A 25,760-nucleotide genomic window follows, 5' to 3' on the forward strand; every position below is an offset into this window, starting at 1 on the left:
AAGGAAGATGTGGTCCATATACACTATGGAGTATTATGCCTCCATCAGAAAGGATGAATACCCAACTTTTGTAGCAACATGGACGGGACTGGAAGAGATTATGCTGAGTGAAATAAGTCAAGCAGAGAGAGTCAATTATCATATGGTTTCACTTATTTGTGGAGCATAACAAATAGCATGGATGACAAGGGGAGTTAGAGAGGAGAAGGGAGTTGAGGGAAATTGGAAGGGGAGGTGAACCATGAGAGACTATGGACTCTGAAAAACAATCTGAGGGTTTTGAAGGGGTGGGGGGTTGGGGGAACCAGGTGGTGGGTATTGGAGAGGGCATGGATTGCATGGAGCACTGGGTGTGCTGCAAAAACAATGAACACTGTTACGCTAAAAATTAAAGTAAAAAAAAAAGTTTAGGGCAAGTCCATAGTGTAGATCTGAACCTGAGACTTCTGACTAAAGCAGTGAACTCCTCAGAAGTAAGGGAAGACAAGAAACCACTCCTTTGAAAATAAAGGGGGGGGGGGGCACAATGCATGAAGGGAAAGACAATCCTCCCTGAAAATTGATAGTCAAAAGCAGCTTTCATACAATCATAAGGCCTAACTCTACATTAATTACGAACTCCTCAAGTGGAAAATTTCAGAGTGGTCTGAGGGTTCTTCAAGCATCTTCAACAGTGTAGCAGAGTCAAATATAAATCCTATTTGGAGAACTGACACTTCAATCCGTCCCTCAAAGAATTCCTACAGGTAGCAATTCAGTAAACATAAAAATAAACAAACATCCCCAACCCCCATAGCCATGGGAAATAAGGGACTATGAGTAAGAATTAGCAAGTCAAGACAAATAGCAAAACCAGTCCTAGAAAACATCAGACACTGGAATTATGAGGTGAAGAGAAATAAAATTAAGGTTTCAAAGTATCTTCATTCGAGCAAAGAATAGGAGACTGTAAAAAGTATTCAAGGAGATATGAAGAAGCAAACGCAATTTTTAGAAATGAAAAATAAATTTAAAACAGTGGAGGAGTTAAATAGGCATTCAAAAGGAGATGAAGATACAGAGGTAAGAAGAGGAGACAGGAAGATGGAAACTGTGAGAGGAATTAAGAAACACAAAAGATGGACTTTCAGCCACGGAGAAGTATTAGGATCTGAACCTGCCCCCACTATAAACAACTAGAAAATTACAAAATGTATGAAACAAATGCTTTCAGACATTCATAAGAGGAAGTGAAGCACTGTGAGCCCTGAAAGGGGAGAAACAAACAAGGTGAGACCTGCACTTGCCCCAGCTCTCAACTAGGAAGCAGTTTGCAAATTACAGCATAGAAAGGTAGAATCCAAACAGAGCCCAGGAGCCTTGCTGATTTGAGAAGACAGAGCCTGGAGTTCAGAGAGGTCAAAACAGCTAGAATTCGTAGAGCAGAGAAAAAGCCCCAGAAAATTTGTTTATGGGACCTTTTGAGAACACTAATCTTTGCATGCATAGGGTGAAATCTATGAGGCCATGCAAAGAACAAACTCTGGGGAATTTTTAAAAAGCGATTACTGAGGAGCTAAAGCCAAAAAATTGCCAGAGATTACAAAGTGTCAGGATCCCTTGAGTTCCCAATAACCAGAACATAGATACCTCTTTAAATTCACTAGGTATTCAGTGACCCAGAAGTGTCACAACTTAGTGGTGAAATTAAACCAATAATGTTAGAGAAACAGCTACTCTAGCCCTGTCTTCCAAAAGCTTGAAAGCAAGCTTTCATAAGGATCAAACTAATCCACAAGGAACTTAACTACCTGCCAGAACAATGACCAAAACACTTTAAAGGAATACAACAAAATCAAGAATTCAGAATGTAACATACACAATGTCCACCATCCAATAAAACAAATTATTAGACATGTGAACAAAGAAGAAAATGTGACATATAATCAGGATAAAAATCCATTAATAGAAGCAGACCTAAGAGGGGCAATTAGGTGGCTCAGTCATTAAGCATCTGCCTTTAGTTCAAGTCATGATCCCAGGGTCCTGGGATTGAGCCCCACATCCTGCCCCCCGCTCAGTGGGAAGCCTGCTTCTCCCTCTCCCACTCTCTCTGCTTGTGTTTCCTCTCTTGCTGGGTCTCGGTCAAATAAATAAATAAAATCTTAAAAAAAAAAAAAAAAAGAGAGAGAGAGTGAGAGAGACCTAAGAATCACAGGAATAATTAAAATTGAGACATTAGCTATTAAAATGAAAATGTTCAAGATGCTTAAGAAATATTTCAGATTTTATTTTTATTTATTTTTTTAAAGATTTTATTTATTTGTCAGAGAGAGAGAGAGTTAGCACAGGCAGACAGAATGACAGGCAGAGGCAGAGGGAGAAGCAGATTCCCTGCTGAGCGAGGAGCCCGATGTGGGACTCCATCCCAGGACCCTGGGATCATGACCTGAGCCGAATGCAGCCGCTTAACCAACTGAGCCACCCAGGCGTCCCTCAGATTATATTTTTAAGTAATCTCCACATCCAACATGGGGCTCAAACCCACAACCCTGAGATCAAGAGTTGCGTGTTCCACTGACTGAGCCAGTCAGGAGCCCTGCTCAATAATTATTTTAAAACATACAAGGAATAAAATGAGAAATAAAAGACATAAAAGAACACACAACTTGTAAAAATAAATGTTAAATTATGTGAAATAAAAATTCATTCCATAGGATTAATAGCAGCTTAGATCATTAAGAAAAGATAGATGAACTTGAAGACATAGCAACAAAAACTATCCAAAATAAAGCACAGAAAGAAAATGGAAAAAAAATTAACAATGCCTTAGTTAACGTTAGAAAAACATCAAGTGATCTAAAATACAAGTTATTCTAGCTCCACAAGAAGATGGAGGAAGAGACAAAAAAAAACCCTGAAGAAATAATGGCTATACTTTTCTAAATGTGATGCACCCCATAAACCCAGAAATCTAAGAAGCTCAGTGAACTACCAGCAAAAATAATCAAACATAGAAAAAACATACATCAACACAAATGGTAGTCAAAGTGCCAAAACCAGTGCTAAAGAGAAAAATCTTAAAAGCAGCCAGAAAAAAGACAATTTTGGTGGAGAGGATCAGAGATTAAAAAATTATCCTAGATTCCTCATCTGAAGCTATACAAGTCAAATGACAATGAATAACCTCTTTTAAAATGCTGAGGGGTGGGGGTGTCTGAGTGACTCAGTCCATTTGGCTCCGGACTCTTGATTTTGGCTCAGGTCATGATCTCAGGGTCATGGACCAAGCCTGCAGTGGGCTCTGAGCTCAGTGCAGAGTTGGCCGTCCCTCTCCCTCTGATCCTGGTCCTTCCCCACTCGCACTTTCCAATCTCTCTCTCTCTCTCAAATAAACAAATACATAAAATCTTTAAAATGCTGAGGGGAAGGTAACATAGAATAGTATACCTACCAAAATTATCTTTGGAAAATTGGGTCAAAATAATGTTATTCAAGTAAACAGAAGGTGAGAAAATACACCACTGACAAATCTGCACTAGAAGATACAATAATGGAAATTTCTTCAGGCACACAGAAATGATACACTTGTGAATGAAGAATGCCCAAATAATATGTAAATAAGGCTTTTGTTTTTAATTTTCTTTTAAAACTGTGTAAAGCAAAAACAGCTATAAAATTTACAAAATATGTGTAAGTAAAACAAATAACAATAGCACAGTAAACAAATGGAGAAACAAAACAGCACAGTAAACAAATGGAGAAACAAAACAGCTTGTTTTTCCACGATCTTTCCAAGTGCATATGAGCTTCGTGAAAATCACAAAATAAGCCTAAACAAATTAAAAAAATTAAAATACAGACTATGTTTTCTGACAAAAACAGAAATTAGAATAACAGGAAGCTATGCAGAAAATGCTCCAAATGGGTGGAAAATAACAATACACTTCTAAGTAACTGAAGGGTTAAAAAAGAAATCATAAGGATCAGCCCACAACACAAAATGTGAAAAGCACTGGTTTAGAAGCAGGGGTCAGCAAACGATAACACTCAAGCCAAATCCTGCCTGCACCCTGTTTTTGTAAATAAAGTTATATTGAAGCACAGCCATACCTATTCTTTTACAAGCTGTCTATGACTGCTTTCCCACTACAATGCAGAGCTACTACTAGCTGAGCCAGAGACTGTATGGTCTACAAAGCTTAAATATTTCCTATACGACTTGTTACAGAAAGTTTACTAATCTCTTATTTAAAGCATAGACACTGGTACCAGACTTCCTAGGTTCAAACACTAGCTACATTTCTCATGAACTGGATTACTTTCAGCAGTTATGCAGTCTCTCTGTATCTTGTTTCCTCACCTGTTAAGTGGGGATAATATACATGTTTCATAGGGTTAACAAGAAAATTAATATATATGAGAGTTACTATATTATAAAATGTTTGCTATCATCATTTTAGCTTACCATAATCTTTTTTTTTTTTTTTTTTACGATTTTATTTATTTGACAGGCAAAGATCACAAGTAGGCAGAGAGGCAGGCACAGAGAGAGAGAGGAGGAAGCAGGCTCCCCGCTGAGCAGAGAGCCCAATGTGGGGTTTGATCCCAGGACCCCAGGACCACGACCTGAGCTGAAGGCAGAGGCTTTAACCCACTGAGCCTCCCAGGTGCCCAGCTTACCATAATCTTAATTAACTTTAAGAACCTATCCTCTCAGGGTGTATGGGTGGCTTGGTTGAGTGTCTAACTCTTGGTTTCAGCTCAGGTCATGATCTCATGGGTGTGAGATCTCATGGGTGTGAGCCCTGAGTTGGGCTCTGTGCTCAGCAGAGAGTCAGCTTGAAGATTATCACCCTCTGTCCCTCCCCCGACTCACACACAGGCATGTGAGGGTACACATGCACCCACATGCTCTTTCTCTCAAATAATTAAATCTTATCAAAAAAAAGAAAGAAAGAAAGAACCTATGCCCTCTTCCTTTCCAAATTAGAAAGGCCATCAAGTACCCAGTTAGAAACAGATTTCTGCAAAGTAGAATTACTATTTAAACCCTCATACGGGTGGAATAAATGGCTCCCATAAAAAGATACAGTATATAGTCTGTTATGGCTCTCCATCAAATCATGCTGGCAGAAATCTCAAGGGAACAAAAGGAGAGGATTTGCTTTCTTGAGAGTCTTTAATAGTTCGGAACTATAAGGTATCAGTATCTAGCTAAAAGAGATCTTTACTGTGTAGAGTTTAAATTTCACAAGACAAGCATCAAGTGAGGGACAGTTAAGGGGCACCGTCCTTTCTCTCTGACTTGGCTCATCATACACAAACAGCAAACCACAACTGGTCAAAAGTTTTAAAACTCCATGTATCTCCATAGAGCCTCCAAGCATATAGGCAGTAACAAAAGAGATCTGGGAGCACTTCTCTGAGCAAACTTACATAGCCAAAATCAACCTCCCTCAACATAGGTTAAGTAACAGCAGAGAGGATAAGGTAGAAATAATCAAGTCAATACTACTTCCTCTCCTAGCTTTCTGTCATTTTTTAATCATTTTTACCTCACATTTAACCCAGCCTAGGTAGATAAAGAAGAAAATAAGGTTTTCCAGTAAAAGTAATGCTTTCAGGGTGTCTGCATGGCTCAGTTGAGTATCTGCCTTCAGCTCAGGTCATGATCCCAGAATCCTGGGATGGAGCTATTTGTCAGGCTCCCTGCTCAGCAAGGAGTCTGCTCCTCTTTCTTTTTCCCTCTCCCTGCCTCATGCATGTATTTTCTCTCTCTTCCAAATAAACAAGAAACTTTTTAAAGTAATGCTTTAACAGTATCTTGGAAGACTGAAGAGGATTTGGGTAGAAAAGTAAGAGAAAGTGCCTTTCAGACCAAAGGACACCAAGATTAGAGAGATCATGGTATTTTCAAGAAAAAGCCTAATTCAGGATAGCTTAGGGGAGTACCACCTGGAAAGTGGCAGGAGACAAAGCTAGAAATGTAGGCCAGAGCCAGAGAAAGAATAAACTTTGTGTTTTAATAGAGTTGGAATAAAGGGAGATTCAGTTTTAAATGTGTAATATTTGGTATATTTGTATGACACTCAAGGGAGGGGGTGTCTAGAGTTAAGGAGAGAAGCTGGGGCCACTGTTAACTGACGGGGACGTTAAAATCATGTGAGAGAATAAGAAGGCTACAAACTCCTAAATAACACTGATATTTAAGAACCAGATAGAAGGAAAAGCTCCTTTAAAGATTAAGAAGTAAAAGTCAGAGAGGGAGAAAGAAAACCAGGTAAAGAAGCCTCTAACCATCTTCCTAAATTCCTCCTTGATCTAAGTCCCAAACAAAATCTTCGTTGTGTCCATTAATTGAATTGGAAGTATTCATTAAAAAGTTTTAGCACACTAAATTCTCAAATAAGAAAAATATCCCAAAAGACACAGCTAGATGATCCCATAAGTTCCTGCAACTGTGAAACATACTCAAATAAGGAGCAATTACACTTAAAAGATTTTAGTATGGGGGTCCTGATAATCTCAGTGTTCATTACATAACAACTGTCATGTTGTTACAAAGTAAAATCACAAATTCTGTAAAAGATTCAGGGCTTAATGGAGTAAATACTGGTATAATCATAAATAAAGCCATCGGAAATTAGGTCTGGCAAAGAAATAGGAAAAAAACTCAAGAAAAATACATTAGGCACTTGAGCTATGTCCTGATATCAAGAGATTTCTAAAAGGCACTTGAAAAAACCAGTGAACTCCCCTACTGTTTTTGCAAAAATTACTCTCTTCATAATCATGTGCCAATAGTCAAAGGTAAACTAAAGCATTTTATTTTGTAACGTCACATAACTGACAAAATTAGGTTTAAAAAGTAACACTATTCTTATTTATTCTGTGAATCACCAGATCTGTTACTATAGCTTAGATTTTAATATGAGAAATGTTTTTAAAATGTATTTTATATTTTCAAGACAAAGTACCACTCAAATTTTCCTTCTTCCCACTAAGAAATTTGAGTTCCTATTTGATGTGCATTTACATGCATATCAAGTCCTAATTATTCTCAGTAAGGCAGACTTCTGGTATTAGAGTATTCAGTCCATTTAGAAGAAAGCCTCTGGGAAAATAGCATTCAGCTTACTACCAACAAGGAAACTCATTCATTGGATAAATCTTAACAGAGCACTTATAGTTTCAAACCTAGTACAAAATGCAAAAATCATATGATATTTCCTAGTTGATAACTCATAAACAGTTTATAGATATTAGTGAATAGATATGTTCTCAAATATATTTTTTAACTAAAACATTTTCTCAGTAATATCATTTCAGAGATACTCTTCTTAACTTAATCTTCAATTGGCAGCAGTTCCTTATAAGCTTTAACTATATTTAAGATGGATGAATTCCTTCTGAAATATAAATCACTACCTCCTAAGTTCCATGTTTGGGAGGCAGGAGAGTATTGCGGTTAAAAACATGAGCTTTGGAGTGTGACTGACCTGGGTTTCCGCTCTGGCTCCATTTACTAGCTGTGTAACCTGGGGCAAGTTATTTAACCTCTCTAAGTCTCAGTTTCTTTATCTGTAAAATAGAGATAATAATAGTATCTATTTCATAGGGTTGCTGTGAGGATTAAATAAGATAAGGTAGGCTTAGCACAATGCTTGGTACTTAGTATGTGCTCAGTAACTTTTAGCTGTTATGTTTTCTATAAGCTTAAATTTTTAAGTAACACATTCTCATAAAGATCTGTGATAATACATGTAACCAAGGCTTTTCAAGTTACTTAAGCAAAATTAAAGGCCTTTCAACTAGGAAAATCTATGGGCATGACTTTTCCTTGTATATATTAAAGAAATTCCTCAACAATGCAACATATTACATTTAGAAAGAACAATTTCAAAATTAAGAAAACATCTGTGTTTAAAGTATACAGATGCTTATTATAGTTAATACACCTTGGACTTCATAACACTTGATAAATGATTAAAAAAAGCTGTGAAGGTTTGTTTCATAAAATTTAATCTTCTGTAAGGTAGGTAAAGAGTATTATTCTCTTTCTTTAAAAAAAGAAAATGAAATGGATATGAGGACAGTAAGGGACTTGAAAAACAATAGTAAAAATGGGATGCAAATTAAGGATCTATAATTGCCAATCACTGCTACATATTGATATTAAACCTAGAAGCACATTTTTCCCCAAATGAAAGCTTCCAGTTAAGTCTTTAAAGATCTCTTACCAGACTCTTAAAAGAAAGTCATTAATCTAATGCTACTCGAATAAGCTATTCCTCAGAGTTATAAATAAAACATGTACTTTATCATTTTCAAGGAAACAGAACACAATGTAATCTGTTTTTGTAAAATATCAATATAAAATTAATTTTATGAACTGAAAAGCAGGTAACTAAAATTTCTTTAAAAATTAAAATGATTTTTAAAGTCTAATTTTAACATAAAAATTAAAGGCTATAAATTAACCACATCTGCAAAATTCAACTTCTTACTACTACTTAAATATGTTTTTGGTATAACAAGTTTCATGAAAGCACCACAAAAAAGTTCTTGGCATGTTTAATTTTTTTTAACAATCATTAATTAGAAGTAGATAATAATTTGGGGAGTAATAAGTAAGTGGAATGATAATTATACTTTGTTTTCAACTTTGATGTTGTATAAAAATAGCTCATATTATAAGAGCTGCCTCTATTTTCAATAAAAAATGTAATTTTAACAGAAACCTTTAAAATAACCGAAAAAATGCATACAGCTCTACTTAGAGAAACCTAGTTTTCCTAAGATGTCTCCCATCTGTCTTATCAACTCAACTACCTGGAAAAGAGTTATTAATATGTAAAATTTTCTAGGACAACCAGGTAATACTCTACTGAGTCAGAATCTCTTTGGCTTTCATAATAGTGTTGATTAAAAAGTTCTTGATACATGAAATAAAGACTCCTTACTGTTCTTATTTTATTATACTCATTAACTATCCACCCAACCTACCTACCTCTACCCTTGAACAAATAGGCATCTTTCATCTATTGCTTTCCAATTTAATATTTATAGATTTATAATAATTTCTTATGGTACACATTTTTAAGATATAGTTTAGGAAAAGAGAAAAAATATCACATACCTGTCCGTCTAAGTCGAATGCTAAACAGGCTATACCATGTGTATGAACATCCTTTAGAACTGATATGGTCTGCACAGTGTATGAATCCCAAACACAGATATAAGGCTCTTTCCCAACTTGTCCTGTTGCTACTAATACTCGTTCAGGATGCAATGCAAGGCTGCAAAATAAATAAATTAACAAACAAATTGACTTAAAATTGATTATAGAGCTTTTATAGTATTTGATAGATGTAAACTTTATATATACCAATGCAAAAATTAGATGTTATCCATTTTAAATAATTTGGATTTAAAATAACTTCTACAGGGGCATCTGGGTGGCTTAGTCATTAAGCATCTACCTCAGGCTTGTGTCATGATCCCAGTGTCCTGAGATTGAGCCCCAATCGGGCTCCCTACTCAGCAGGAAGTCTGTTTCTCCCTCTCCCATTCCCCCTGCATGTGTTCCCTCTCTTGCTGTGTCTCTGTCAAATAAATAAAATCTTTAAAAATAAATAAATAACTTCTACAAAAATTCATGCAAAAAGTTGTTACTTAACTAGTATATGTATGTGATAAGCAGACTGATGATAGACTTCATAATCTCTGTAATATGATACAACGTGTGTAAACTTTGCAAGAAAAGAATTCTCACAAGAGATCAACTGCACCTCTGCAACAAATTAGTAGCAACCTTACCACATGCCATTTTCCCATTTGGTCTTCATCTGTTTTTAAGCCTTCTCTCCAATTTTACTCTAATCTTAGTGTCCAAAAATAGTATTTAGCAGCACCCCTAGGATAATACTTGAATTACAAATCCCATTCTTAACTGAAGTAACATTGGTATGTAACATTATATAAGTTTCAGGTATATAATATTATAATTAAGTATCTATATTCATCTCAAAACGATCACCTCCAAAAATCTAGTTACCATTTATCATCATACATTTGACTTCCTTCACCCATTTTGCCCACCCCTCAACCACCCACCATTGTAGAATCACCATTACCCTTGTGATAACCACCAATCTATTTTCTGTGTATGAGTTCATTTTTGTTTTATTTGTTGTTGTTGTTGTTTTTAGATTCACATATGACGAGATCATATTGTTTTTTACTTTTTCCTTCTGACTTAGTTCACCTAATACCTTCAAGGTCCATCCATGTTGTTGCCATCTGATTTCACTCTTTTTATGGCTAATTTCATCCATTCACCCACTGATGCTGTTGCCATCTGATTTCACTTTTTATGGCTTTTTATGGCTTTTTATGGAATGGTAGTAGTCCATTCTGCCTATATACCACACCTTCTTTATCAATTCATCCACTGACCACATTTAGACTGTTTAATATCATGGCTACTGTAAATGATACTGCAATTAACAATAAGCTGCACATATCTTTTTGGTTAATGTTTTCACATTCTTCAGATAAATGCTCAGAAGAGGAACTGCTGGATAGTATGGCGGTTCTATTGTCAACTTTTTAAGAAACAGCCATAGTGTTTTACATAGTGGATGCACTAATTTACATTCTCAGGGTTTTATTTAGGAGGGTTCCCATTTCTTCACATTCTCTCCAACATGTGTTTTTTTCTTGTCTTTTTGATGATAGCCAGTCTACTCATGTGAGGTGATATCTCATTGTGGTTTTGATTTGCATTTCCCTAATAATTATGGATGCTGAACATCTTTTCATGTACCTGTTGGTCACTGATTTATCTTCTTTGGAAAAATGTCTATACATATCTTCTTCCCATTTTTTTAAAAAAGATTTTACTTATTTATTTGACAGACAGAGATCACAAGTAGGCAGAAAGGCAGGCAGAGAGAGAGAGAAGAGGTAGCAGGCTCCCTGCAAAGCAGACAGCTTGATGTGGGGCTCGATCCCAGCACCCTGGGATCATGACCTGAGCCGAAGGCAGAGGCCTTAACCCACTGAGCCACCCAGTCGCCCCCTTCCCGTTTTTTTAATTAGATTTTTTTTGTTAAGTTGTACGAGTTCTTTATGTTTTTGATGTTAATCCCTTGCCAAATATGTAATTTTGGCAAATATCCATTCAGTAGGCTGCTTTTTCCTTTTGATGATGGTTTCTTTCACCATGCTGAAGCTCTTTAGTTTGATATATTTCAATTTGTTTACTTTTGCTTTGGTTTCCCTTGTCTTTGAAGTCATATCCACAAATAAATGCTAAGATTGATGTCAAGGAGCTTACCACCTGTTTTTCTCTAGGAATTTAATGGTTTCAGGATTTACATTCAAGTTTTTAATCCATTTTCAGTTAATTTTTATGTACAGTATAAGATAGTGGTCAAGTTTCATTCTTTTGTATGTGGTTGTTCAGTTTTCCCAACACCATTCATTTAAAAAGAGAATGTCCTTCCTCCATTTTATGTCTTTGGCTCCTCTGTCGTAAACTAATTGTCCATATATATGTAGGTTTACTCCTGGGCTCTCTATTCTGTTTCATTGATCTATGTGTCAATTTTTATGCCAATACCATACTGTTTTGGCTACTTACTATAATACAAATCTCATTTCAAGAAACAGAAAAGTCACTCATAATTCACAGAAAATAATCTGAATCTTTAAAACCAAGACAAAGACTTAACAGCTGGTAATGGTTTATGTACATTATCAGAAGGCAGGGAGTTCATAGAAATTTCTCCTTCATAAACTTTTCTACAAGTAGATTTAGAATAGGAGATTCAACTTTGGGAAGAAAAAAAATCACCCCTGGCATCAGAGTGAGGGTGGATTCAAAGTGGGAAAATTTAGGAACATATTAAGACAGAAACAACTGGGAGCTCCTGGATGGCTCAGTAGGTTAAGCAGCTGCCTTTGACTCAGGTCATGATCCTAGGGTCCTGGGATCAAGTCCCACACTGCTTGCTTCTGCCTCTGGCTGCCCCTGCTTGCTCAGTCTCTCTTTCTCTCAACCTCTGACAAATAAATAAAATCTTAAAAAAAAAAAAAAAGACAAAATCAACTGATTGGATGTAGTGAGTAAGGGAAAGAGAAGGGTCTAGGATTTCTTGCTTGGGCATCTGGATGGTTTAGATGGTATTCATCAAGTCAGGGAATACTAAATGAGTAACCGGTAGGAAGGAAGATAAGTGGGAATGGAAGGTTGGTTCAACATACAAAAACAAACCAATATAATACATTAAGAGAATAAAGATCAATCCTAAAAAAAAAAAAAAAAAAAAAAAAAAAAAGTTTTTTAAAAAAGGCCCAAATACATTAATCTCGGCAGAAGATGCATATGACAAAAATCTAACCTCTTTTGTGATAAAAATACGCAACTGAGGATTAAAATCCTGCATATAAAAGTTTTATTTCTTATGAAAATGAATAATTCATATTTAATATATTATCAAATGTATTATGACCAATTGTGTTTTGAAAAAATCTTATCTACATAACTTTTTTAATTAAAAAAATAAAAATAATAAAAAGAACGTCCTCAATCTGATAACAGGAATCTATGAAAACCCACAAGTGTAATCACATTTAATGGTCAAAGCCTGAAAGTTTCCCCTCTAAGTGTTGGAACAAGATAAGGATGTCAGCTTTTGTCACTTCCATCCAACACAGTACTGGATATTCTAGTCAGGACAATTAGGCAAGAAAAAGAAACAAAAGGGAGAAGTAAATCTATCTCTACTTGCAGATGACATTATCTTGTATATAGAAATCACAAACAATAAATAAATCCCAAGTAAAGCTAATAAATGAGTTCAGCAATGTGGTAGGATACAAAATCAACATAAAATATCAGTTATATTTCTATACACTGGCAATGAACAATCTGAAAATTACATGAAGAAAACAATTTCATTTATATTAGCATCAAAAAAAGAAAACTTAGGAATAAACGTAACAAAAAAGTACAAGACTTGTACAGAGAAAAATACAAAACACTACTAAATAAAATTTAAAATATCTAAATAAATGGAAAGATATCTCATATTCCAAGCTTGTAATATAGTTAAAATAGCAATACTGACTAAATTGATTTAGAGTTAAAACCAATCCATGCCAAAATACCAGTTGCTTGTCTTGGAGACATTCACAAGCTGACAAAAAAAACTGAGAATAACTAAAACAATCTTGAAAAAGAACAAAATTGGAAGATTCACACTTCCAATTTCAAAAATTACTAACTTACTATAAAACTAGAGTAATCAACACAGCATGATACTGGCATCACAGAGATGCAGATCATGAAACAAAACTCAGAGTCAAGAAATAAATCAATACATTGTCAACTGACTTCCATGAAGAGTGATGCCAAGATAATTCAAAGGAAGATGATGGTGCTAGGACATCTGAATATCCACAATGCAAAACAAAAAATCTAGACCCATACTTTAAACTACATACAAAAATTCAAAATTCAAAATGTGAAAGCTAAAATAATAAAATTCTTAGAAGAAAACATAAATCTTACCAGCCTCAGATAAAATAAGGGTTTCTTAGATAGGACACCAAAAACAGAAGCAACAAAAAAATAAAATAAAATGGGTTTCATCAAAATTAAAAACTGTTTTGAAAAAAGATTTTTATTTATTTGAGAGAGAGTATGAACAAGAGAGCACAAGCGGGGGGGGGGGGGTAGCAGAGGGACAGAGAGAAGCCCCACTGAGCAGGGAGTGATGTAGGGCTTGATCCCAGGACTCTAGGACCATGACCCAAGCAGCACGCAAATACTTAACCAAATGAGCCACCAGGTGCCTCCAAAATAAATTTTTATGTTCCAAAGGACAGCTATCAAAAATAAGAAAACAAAACACACAGAATGTGAGAACATAATTGCAAAGATTTGATAAGGGACTTATATCTATAATATATAAAGAACTCAACAATAAAACCATAAATAACCCCATTTTTTAAATGGACAAAGGATTTGAATAAACATCTCCCCAAGGAAGACAGACAAAAAGCACATGAAACGATGCTCAATGTCATTAGCCAGTAGGAAAATGCAAATCTAAATCTCAATGATATACCACTTCCATGATTGAAAAGACAGTATGGATGTGTGTGTAGGTATACACATACACACAATATATATATATACACATATATAATATTTGTGCATGTAAAATATATATAACTTATATTATGCCAAGTACTGGCAAGGATATGGAGGAAACATAACTTTCAAATATTGCTGTGGGACTGTAAAATGATACATCCCCTCCCAGAAATGGTTTGGCAATTCCTCAAAAGCTAAACATAGCGTTATCTTATGATCTAGTAATTCTACTTCTAAATTCCCAAGTAATGGAAACCTATGGTTTGGGGTTTTGTTTTTTTTTGTAAGATTTTATTTATTTATTTGACAGAAAGAGACAATAGTGAGAGAAGGAACACAAGCAGGGGGAGTGGAAGAGGGAAAGGCAGGCTTCCCGCAGAGCAAGGAGCCCAGTGTGGGGCTTGATCCCAGGACTCTGGGATCATGACCTGAGCTGAAGGCAGACACTTAATGACTGAGCCACCCAGGCACCCTGGAAACATATGTCTTTACAAAACTTATATACAAATGTTCACAGCAACATTACTCATAATAGCCAGAAAGTGAAAACAACCAAAAAGTTCAATTGAAGAATGGATAAAACGTGGCATGTATCTATGCAATGAATTATTATTTGGCAATAAAAAGGAATAAAATCCCGACATATGTTACAACATGAACAAACCTTGAAAGCATATACATTAAAGAAGACAGATATATAAGGGCCACATATTATATGAATCCATTTTGATGAAAAGTACAGAATAAGAAAATTCATTAAGACAGAAAGGAGGATAGGGTAGGTACATGTTTAGATTTATAAGAAACCACCAATTTCTCAAAGTGCTTGTGCCATGTGATATACCCCAAAAGTATGCAATTTCTAGTTGCTCCACATTCTCACTAATACTTGGGGTCAATCTTTTTTATTTGAATTTTCCTGATGAATAATATTGACTAATGTTTCTTATAATCTGATCAAGTCTTCTAGCCATCTTAATTGGGTTGTCTTCATACTTTTGAGTTTTAAAATTAATTTATGTATTCTCAACACAAATCCCTTTGTCCAACATGTGATTTGCAAATATTTTCTCTCAGGCTGAAGCTTTTCTTTTCCTTCTCATAACAGTTTCTTTCACAGAGCAAACTTTTATTTTTATGAAGTACATTTAATGTTTTTTTATACACCATGCCTTTGCACAACCAAAGGTAATATAGATTTGCTCTTAAGTCTCCTTCTAAAATCTTTGTAGTTTTATGTTTCACATTTAAATCTACCATCCATTTTGGGTCAGTTTTGTATAAGGTGTAATTGCTTATTTTTTCATATGGATGTCCAAATATTCCAGCACCATTGATTGAAAATACTCTTTGGGGCGCCTGGGTGGCTCAGTGGGTTACACCTCTGCCTTCAGCTCAGGTCATGATCTCAGGGTCCTGGAATCAAGCCCCGCATCAGGATCTCTGCTCAGCAGAGAGCCCGCTCACCCCTCCCCCTCTGCCTACTTGTGATCTCTATCAAATCAATACATAAAAATCTTAAAAGAAAAACCAAAACACTCTTTTCTCAACTGAATTGTTCATGTACCTTTGTCAAATTTCAATTGACTATGTTAATTTGTCATAAAATGTACCTTATAATTTTGTTCCACTAATCAATGTATCTATCATGTCACTAATATCATATGGTCAAATTACTGTTGCTTTATAATAATCCTTAAAATTAAGTACTTTGAGTCTTCCACCTTCATTCCTTTTCTAAATTGTTCTGGATATTCCAATTGCTTTATCTTCCCTATAAGTTTAGAATCAGTTTATATATCCTAAATACCCTGTTGGGACTGGGATTAAATAAACTCTATAAATCAGTCTATGAAAAACTGACATCTTTACTACATTAAGTCTTCCAGTCCATGAACATTATATATATACTCCATTCTTAAGTTCTCTGTTTTGTTTTTCCAGCTTCATTTTATAGTTTTCAGTATACAAAAACTGCATAGATTTTGTTAAATTTATGCAAGATTGGTTTTTGAGTTCTTATAAATGGTACTGTTTTTTAGTTTCCGTTTCCAGTTGTTAATTGCTAGTGTGCAGAAATACAACCGATTTTTGCATATTGACCTTGTATCTTATGACCTTGGTAAATCCACTTACTACTTTTAGGAGTAGTGTGTGAGTGCTATAAATTATTTGGAAATTTCTATGTAAGCAAATTATCTAGGAATAGTTATTTCTTCCTTTCCTCTAAGTCTTTTATTTGTATTTCTTGCCTTATTGCACTGGCTAGTCTTCCAGTACAATGTTGAATTAGGAGAGGAAAGAGAAGACATCCTTATCTTTCTCCTGGTCTTATAAGGAAAACATTCAGTCTCTCACCAGTAAGCATAATGTTAGTTGTAGGTTTTTTATAGATGCTTATACAGTTAAGGAAGTAGCCTTCTATTCTTAGTTTGCTATGCATTTTAAAATACATGAACAGATGTTGAGTTTTGTCAAATTATTTTCCTGCATTTGTTGAGAAGATCATGATTTTCCTTCTTTAGTCTCTTAATACAGGGAGTTGACTTGATTAGTTTTCAAATATTGAACTCACCCTATATTCCTGAAATGAACCCCTTGGTCACAAGGTATTATTCTATTGATGGATTTTATTTGATTAGTTTATTGAGAATTTTTACATCTATGTTAACGAGGAATAGTGGTCTGTAATTTCCTCTTCTTCTAATGCCTTTGCCTGGACTTCATATTAAAGTAAAGCCAGTCTCAAAATGATTTGGAAGTATTCTCTCCTCATCTATTGTCAGTAAGAGCTATGTGGAATTGGTATTATTCCCTCTTTAAATGTTTGGCAGAATTATTAGTGAAACCATTTGTACCTGGGGCTTTCTTTTTCGAAATGTTTCAAACTACAAATCCAATTATTTTAATAAATAGAGGGTTATTCATGTTACCTATTCTTCTTGGTAAGCTATAATAGCTTGAATCTTTCAAAGGAATAGTGCATGTCATCTAAGTTGTCAAATAGCTCTATGTATAGTTGTTCATAGTATTCCCTTATTATCCTTTTAATGTCTTTAGGTCTGCAGTGATAGCTTGATGAATACTAGTAACTTCCATCTTTTTGTTCTTGGTAGTCTAGCTGAAAATTCACCAATTTAATCACTTTTTTTCAAAAAAACCTAGCTTTTTAGGGCTCCTGGATGCCTCAGTTGGTTAGCAGTGGATTCTTGATCTTAGCTCAAGTCTTGACCTCAGGGTCAGGAGTTTAAGACCACCATTGAAAACAAAACAAAACAAAACCGAAGACAAAAAATTAGTTTGTGGTTTGATTTTTCCCTACTGTTTTATGGTTTTCATTAATTTCTGTTCTTTATTATTTCCTTCTGGTTTTGAGTTTAGTTTGCTCTTGTTTTTCTAGTTCTAAAGGTGGAATCTTAGATTAGTGATCTTCAACCTTTTTCCTTTCCAGTATATGTACTTAACACTATAAATTGCCCTTGAAACAATGCTGCAGTCGATTTTCACACATTTTGATATGTTTTCATTTTTATTCGCTTTAAAATATTCTGATTTCCCTGTTTTCTCTAAGTTAATGATTTATACTTCATTATGTTTAGAGAACATATTTTATATAATTTCAATTCTTTTAAGTTTATTGAGGTTTGTTTTATAGGATATGACCTATACTGTTGGTAAAATTCCAAAGGCATGTGAAAAGAATGTAAATTATGTTATTATTGACTCCTGCTATCTGCTGTGCCATGAGTAATAAAGTTATCTCTGAACCATGTATTTCATGACTGCACTGACATCCAAGAAACAATAAAAGTCTAACGTATTAGTTTGTGAAAAGGGTGAAAATATATTCCAGACTGTTTCCTACGCTGCTATGACATATAACCACAAGTTGAGCATCTTGACAAACACAAATTTATTAGCTAAAATTCTGCAGGGCAGAAATCCAGTTACAGCTGAGTTCTCTGAGTAAGAGTCTCAACATGCCAAAATCAAGGTGTTAACACAGCTTCATTCCTTACTGGAGTCTCTGAGGATAAATCAGCTTCCACGTCATTCAGAGAACTGGCTGAATTCAATTCCCAGTGGAGAAAGGACTAAGGCCTTTGTTTTCCTGCTGGCTATCAGCTGAGAACTTCAACTTCCCTAAGGCTGCCTGCATTTTTCATTATACTGACACCTCCATCTTCAAACCAGTGATGGACAATGAGTCTCTTCTCAAGTTTGGAATCTTTCTGACTTCTGCTACATCTCTTCTGATTCCAGCTGGAGAAAGCTATCTATTTTTTAAGGGTTCACATGATTAAATTAGGCCCAAGTGGGTAATTCAGGACACTCTCTTAAGGTCCATATGTTAATCATATCTTCAAAGTCATGTTTGACATTTAACAATATATTCACAAATTCTAGGGATTAGGGAGTGGATATATTTGTGGGGAGAGGCGCTGGGGAGGAGGGGTTGCACAATTTGTCTACCACACAGATACTGAGTTCACCAGGTAATTCTTTACTTCCATTTTTATATTTTTTAATTCTAAATATGCCATTTTTTTACAGCTTCTACTTCTTCACTGAGAACTTGGAACATTTCATTTGTTTCCAGAGCATTCCCCTTTACTTCATGCCATATCATTATAACAACTGCTCGGAGTTCTTTGAGAATTCCAACCTTTACATAATCTTGGGGCTGGCAACTGCTATCGTTTGTTAAGAGTTTCCTAATTCTTTGTGTGATAATCTTGGGTTATGTACTGGACATTTTTAATATTGTGTTATAAATTCTGGGCCCTTTTAAAAACCTCTAAAGAATGTTGATTTTGTGTGTGTGTTTCATCAGGCAAGCAATCCAGTTAGGTTTGGGGTACATGTTCCAATTCTCCCTCTGTGATTCCAATGTTAGAATTTTTAAACCCTTTGTAGTAGTACCGCATGTACACACCACAGAGGCTAATCTGAAATCTGGATGATTATAATTTAGTTCTCAAAGCCTTTGGGATGCTGTTTCAAATTAGTTTCAACCCCATGCAGTGTAAGAGTGAATGTGGGACATCAACTATAACTCTTTAAGATCCCCTTCTTGAACTCCCTGCTCTCTATAAATGCCCCTACTCTCCATCTCCCAGGGGCTCTTCTTCACTGAACTATGACTGGAAGTCCAGAGTGTGAGCCTCTGTACATTGTCATGCACTTCCTGCAACTGGGTCTGACTCTGGTCAAAAAGCATTTGCCCTATGTTTCAATTAATCTGTTATCATATTCCTGCATTGTAAGAGTTCTTGATATATTCTGGATACAATTCTCTCAAATACACGTTTTGTAAACTTGCTTCCCAGTTTTTGGACTGTCTTTTCATTTTCTTAATGGTACTTTTTAAAGAGCAAAAGATTTTTATTTTTTAAAAAAATTTTATTTTGGATGAACTTTTGATTTATTAAAGAAGTTGCAAAAATAGTACAAACAGTTCTCTTACATCCCTCATCTCACTGTCCTAATATAAACATCTGACCTAACCTTGGTAGGATGACCAGAATGAGGAAATTAACATTAGTACTATACCACCATCTAAACTACTTATTCAAAATTCACGTTTTCTCACTAAGGTTTTTTCCAATTTCAAGATCCTATCTAGGATCCCAGGCTGCATTTAGTTGCTATTTCTCGTTAGCAACTTCAGTCTCTGTAACAGTTCCTTTAATTTTCCTTGTCTTTCATGATGGTCACTTTTGAAAAATACTCATCAATTATTTTGTAAACTATCCCCCAGTTTTGACTTGTAACATGTTTTCCCACAATCGGAATGAAATTATGCATTTTGGCAGATACACCACAAAATTTTTATTTGTTCTTCTTAGCGCATCATATGAAGGAGTTCATCATTGAAGGAGGTCAATATGTATTATTACTGATGATGTTTACCTCAATTCCTTGGACAAGGAATTGTCCTTCCATTTTTATATTGGAAAATATAAAAATGGTGTTTTCAGGGTTCCTTCACTATAAAGTTACTACGAAGTTTTTCTTTGCAGTCAGTATGTATTTTAGGAGAGATGCTTTGAGCTTATGCTCCTACTCTCCATCCTGTTTCTCCTCAAGCTTTCATTCATTTTAGCATCTATTACCAGACCTTGCCTGAAACAGTTACTACTTACTATTCGACTTATGTGGTCCCTTTATTTCACTCTTTCCTTCTACATTTATTAATTGGAATTCTACCATAGGAAGAAATATCTTTTTAATTTTTTTAAAGATTTTGTTTATCTGAGAAAGAGAACAAGCAAGGGAAGGGGAAGAGTTGAGGAGAAATAGAAGAAACAGACTCAACACTGAGCACAGAGGCCGACAAGGGGCTTGAACCCAGGACCCCAGGATGATGACCTGAGCCAAAGGCAGACGCCTAACCAACTGAGCGACCCAGGCACCCCTATCTTTTTAAGGTTTTTTTTTTTTAAGATTTTATTTATTTATTTGACAGAGAGACAGAGAGGGAACACAAGCAGGGGGAGCGAAGAGGGAGAAGCAGGCTTCCCGCCGGGCAGGGAGCCCGATGTGGGGCTCGATCCCAAGACTCTGGGATCATGACCTGAGCCAAAGGCAGACGCTCAACGACTGAGCCACCCAGGCACCCCCTAAGTTTTTTTTTTTTTTTTAGTATACTTGACACATAATGTTACATTAGTTTCATGTGTACAACATAGTTTTTCAACTTCTCTATGTTATGCTCACAAGTATAGCTACCATTTGTCACCATACAACACTACTACAGTATCATTAACTATATGTCCAATACTGTATCTTTTATTCCCGTGACTTACTCAGGAAACCTGTATCCCTCCTTCCCTCTCACCTATTTTGTCCATCCCTCTACCACTTTTCCCTCTGCAAACATCAGTTTGTTTTTGTATTTTTAGGTTTGATTCTGCTTTTTGTTTGTTCATTTTCTTTTTAGATTCCACATACAAATGAAGTCATACAGTATTTGTTTTATTTTGCCTCCTAGGTCCATCCAAGTTGTTGCAAATGGCAAGATCCTTTCTTATGGACGTGTGATATTCCATTTTGTGTATGTGAGTGTGTATGTCTGCAAATATACCACATCTTCTCTATTCATTCATCTATCAATGAACACTAAGGTTGCTTCTCTACTGGCTATTGTAAATAATGCTGCAATAAATATAGGGTTTCATATATCTTTTAGAATTATTGTTTTTGTTTTCTTTGCTAGGAATTAATGGATAATATGGTATTTCTATTTTTAATTTTTTGAGGAACTTCTATATTGTTTCCACAGTGGCTGTACGTTCCCACCAACAGTGTACAAGTGTTCCTTTTTCTCCGCATCCTCACCAATATTTGTCATTTCTTATCTTTTTTATTTTAGCCATAGGAAGAACGATCTTTTCTCTCTTATTTAGTTAATCCATTGTTTTTATCAGCTGAATTCAAAGATATTTTAATTCAAAGGTCAATAATAAACTTTTTCTGTAAAGTGACAGTAAATATTTTGGGCTTTGCATGCCATTCAGTCTCTATTACACCTACTCAACTCTGCTGTTATAATGTCAAATCAGCCACTGACAATATGTAAACTATGCATTCTACTTGGGAGCAGTATCACTTTTATGGGGTTTTGAAAAAACTGGTCCTTGTGTGAAGGTCTTACTATTTTTATGAATAGATACATATAAAGTACATAAACTGATACACAGTATATCTGTGGTAATAGAATTCTGTGGTGAGTTGGGGCAAGTAAGAAAAAGAAAATTCCAAAAAGGGCTTCTTAGAAGAACTATTAAAAAAAAAAAGATTGCAAAAACAGTGGCACACCTGGGTAGCTCTGTTGATTAGGTGTCTGACTCTTGATTTTGCCTCAGGGTGTGATCAAGCCCCAAATCAGGCTCCACACTCAGTGGGGAGTTTGCCTGAGATTCTCTCTCCCTCTTCCTCTGCCCCTTCCTGCTCTCTCGTGTGCTCTCTAATAAATCAATCTTTTAAAAAAAGTTGCGGAAATAGTCATGTTTGTTTTCCAATAAAATTTTATTTATAAAAATAGGTGGCAGGCCATAATTGGCCCACAGTCTGGTTTTTGAAAATTACTGTTTTATTCTATGGGTTAAAATTCAAAAAGTATCATTATTTGTTTTATAGCTCAAATTGTTCCATTTGTGACCTTCAGGAGATCCTTCAGGTTGGCTCCCTTATTTTTTCAACAAGCCACTAGCTCTTTTGCATTTGTCTGTTTTTTTTAAGATTTTATTTGTTTATTTGACAGAGAGATCACAAGTAGGCAGAGAGGCAGGCAGAGAGAGGGAGAAGCAGACTCCCCAGTGAGCAGAGAGCCCGATGCAGGTCTCTAGCCCAGGGCCCTGAGCCTAAGGCAGAGGCTTAACCCACTGAGCCACCCAGGAACCCCTGCAATTGTCTACTTAGAGGCACCACAATATATTCAAGGCTCATCTAGAATTTTTCCTGCTCCATCCTATAATTAGCTACTTCTCCAGGAAGCCCTAATTCCTTTTATTAGAGAATGGTATTTAGAGAACAAGATTGGAGCAATCAATGTGGTCATTGTTACAGTGTTATTCCTTCTAGGCTATAGACAGAACTTGGAAATAATATGTGTGTGTGTGTGTGTGTGTGTGTGTGTGTGTGTATATATATATATATATATATATATATATATAAAATCCATGTATATACATATATCTATATTCTGTATCTATGTGGGTATACATCTAAAAACCATGATTTCATATTGATACTTGTGATTCTAATCCAAAACCACAAGTTTTATTGAGAATTTCTCCCTTTATGTATAACTTCTTCCTCGAAGAGTGAGAAATTAGCTTTCAATAAACTAAAGTCTATTTATTTAAGTGTAATACATCCAAAGTTGTTTCAGAATCACTACCCCTGTGAGAAACAATTTTACTAACTAGATTATACCGTTATCTATAGTTCTTTTTGTCTTTATCCTTACAGTATTCAGTCAAGTTCTACAGTTCTTGTAGGTTAATTTGCTCCCTGCAGAGCTCAGTGGTTGAGAGGAAAGAGCTTGCAAAACTGTAAGTAGAGTTTCTCTCTTTTTTTTACTTAGTTATTTTACAGTCTTGGTATTCTCTATTTACATAATGGTAATGCTATAGCTTTGCATAGAAATTTCATACTTGTGAAATGATTATGCATTGTTTAGGGAAGAAATTCTGGAAAGCTACTTACTATACATCCACCACTATCTTTGGTTACCTGGAAGTTTGAAAAGTTTTAATTTTATTCCAGTTCAATTTATAATTTTCTTTTTCATAAGTCATCCATTTTATGCCCTATTTCCTATACTTTTTTTGTACCAGTTTTATAGTGTTCTCTTTGATGTTTAAGACATATGACCTAATATGAGTTAAATTTTGCATATGGTGAGATATAACTGAGTTCATTCCGCTCCCCTCCCCCCCACAAGGATATTAGGTTATTTTTAACATCATTTCTTGAAAAGCCTTTTCAAGATTCATCTAGAAGTCTTTAAGATTCATCTTTTCAAGATTCATCTAAAAGTATCATCAAAAATACTGATATAGGTGAATGAGGAGAATCGCTGGAGCAGGCAAGAAAGGGCAAGATCTCATGCACATGTTGGAGGATTAATATGAGATAGGAGCTGGATGTACTGCTGGAATCTGAAAGTTCTGATGCCTCCAATATTCTTTTTTAAGTGACATGAAGATTTATTCTGGATTATCTACCAGAGTCACAACTCCTATTTCTACCTACTAACACTTCCAGAAGTAGTTAAACCTTAGGCTAATATTTAAAAATGGTGCATCCTTAATTTACCATTTATATACAGATATCCTAGTAATCAAATTCATCAGCATTACTAAGCAACTAACTAAAATTTCCCTTCTTCACAAAGATTTATTGCCTGGAGTATAGCATAAGGAATAAAGACTCTGTAAATGACAGAATGCTCAAAATGTATTTCTATTCATGACTGTAGGCACTTTCATCTCAGACCAAATAATGTAGGAATTGATAGAAGTTTCAGCTGCCTTCTTTGTTACTAGACGCCTATTTGAGATAAAGCCACCCCAATGAGTGAGTCTACTTTCCAGGGCCAGCTGGGCTTAGAGCTGAGCTGGGCACAGGAGGAAAGCAGACGAAAACACAGGACTCTACTGTGCAAATGTACTTTGACCCAAGCTGCATAACGGCCAACAAATAGGGTAAACTCGTAGCAAGTTCTCCAACTTCAGTATCTTCCGGTTAATGTTTCCCTTCTAGTTAATCACAGTCAGGACTGGAACCCAGGCTGTCTGACTCCCAATTTGGTGTTCCTTCTCTGTTAGGATATCCTTGTCATGCCTCTGAAAATGGTTGTTGGCAATATATAGTTGCATTGGTGGAAACATCTGAATGCAAGAGCTGTAACTTATTAGGCTGCTATATTACACCCTGGGCATGTGGATTCTGAGTCCAGGATGGTTCCAGTTTTCTTAATGAGAAAGAAAGCACAAGTATTTTTCTAGTTATTCTTGGAGTCAATAATACAGTTAAGCTGCATTCCACATATTAACTAGTATATTGCTCAACAAAAACTGGAACTCAACAACACTTACAGAGATCTCAGAAATAGACCCCCATAAATATAGTCAACTGATATTTGACAAAGGAGGAAAAGCAATACAAAGATCGTCTCCCTCTTCAACAAAGAGTGCTAGAACCGGACAACTACATGCAAAAAGTGAATCTAAACACAGACCTTAGCGTCCTTCACAAAATTTAATTCAAAATGGATAATAGACCTAAAGATAAAACATAAAACTATAAAATTCCTAAAAGATAACACAGAAAAATATCTAGGTATGGTGGTGCCTTTTTAGGTACACCACCAAATACAGGATACATGAAAGAAATAACTGATAAACCGACCTCATTAAAAAATTTCTGCTCTGTGAAAGACAACATCAAGAACATTTGAAGACAAGCCATAGTATGGGAGAAAACATTTGCAAAAGACACATCTGATAAAGAACTGTTATCCAAAACATACAAAGCCCTCTTAAATCTCAACAATAAGAAAACAACCCAATTACAAATTAGGCCAAAGACCTTAACAGACCCCCTCATCAAAGAAGATATACAGATGGCAAATAAGCATATGAAAAGATCCTTCACATCATATGACATCAGGGAAATGCAAATCACAACATGATACCACTACATGCCTATTATTAGAGCTACATGCCTATTAGAACATGCCTATTAAAATTCAGAACACTGACAATGCCAAATGCTGATGCTGATGAGCAAAAGAGACTTTCATACATTGCTGGTGGGAATGCAAAATGGTACAGCCATTTTGGAAGAAAGTTTGGTGGTTTCTTACAAAACTAATCATACTGTTACCATACAATCCAGCAATTGTGTTCCTTTATACCCAAAGGAATTAAAAACTTCTATCTAACCAAAACCTGCCCATAGATGTTTACAGAAGCCTTATTCATTATTGCCAAAACTTGGAAGCAACCAAGATGCCCTTCAGTAGGTGAAGGGATAAATGAACTTGGTACATCCAGACAAGGGAATATTATTTAGCACTAAAAGGAAATGAGCTATCAAG

General features: G+C 35.4%; 1 protein-coding gene across 2 annotated transcripts in view; it reads right to left on the bottom strand.

Annotated features, from left to right (window-relative positions):
• The window catches only part of EML5 (EMAP like 5), a gene marked incomplete at its 5' end in the record, with an annotated part of 172,491 nt that overhangs the window by 133,492 nt on the left and 13,239 nt on the right, over positions 1-25,760 (bottom strand). For both annotated transcript variants that reach the window (XM_082733866.1, XM_082733865.1), the window contains one exon: positions 9,122-9,281. In XM_082733866.1, the coding sequence (XP_082589992.1) occupies positions 9,122-9,281 (160 nt within the window). The remainder of the gene's footprint in view (positions 1-9,121; positions 9,282-25,760) is intronic.

This window comes from Mustela nivalis (assembly GCF_964662115.1).
Source record: "Mustela nivalis genome assembly, chromosome: 6".
Taxonomy (NCBI): domain Eukaryota; kingdom Metazoa; phylum Chordata; class Mammalia; order Carnivora; family Mustelidae; genus Mustela; species Mustela nivalis.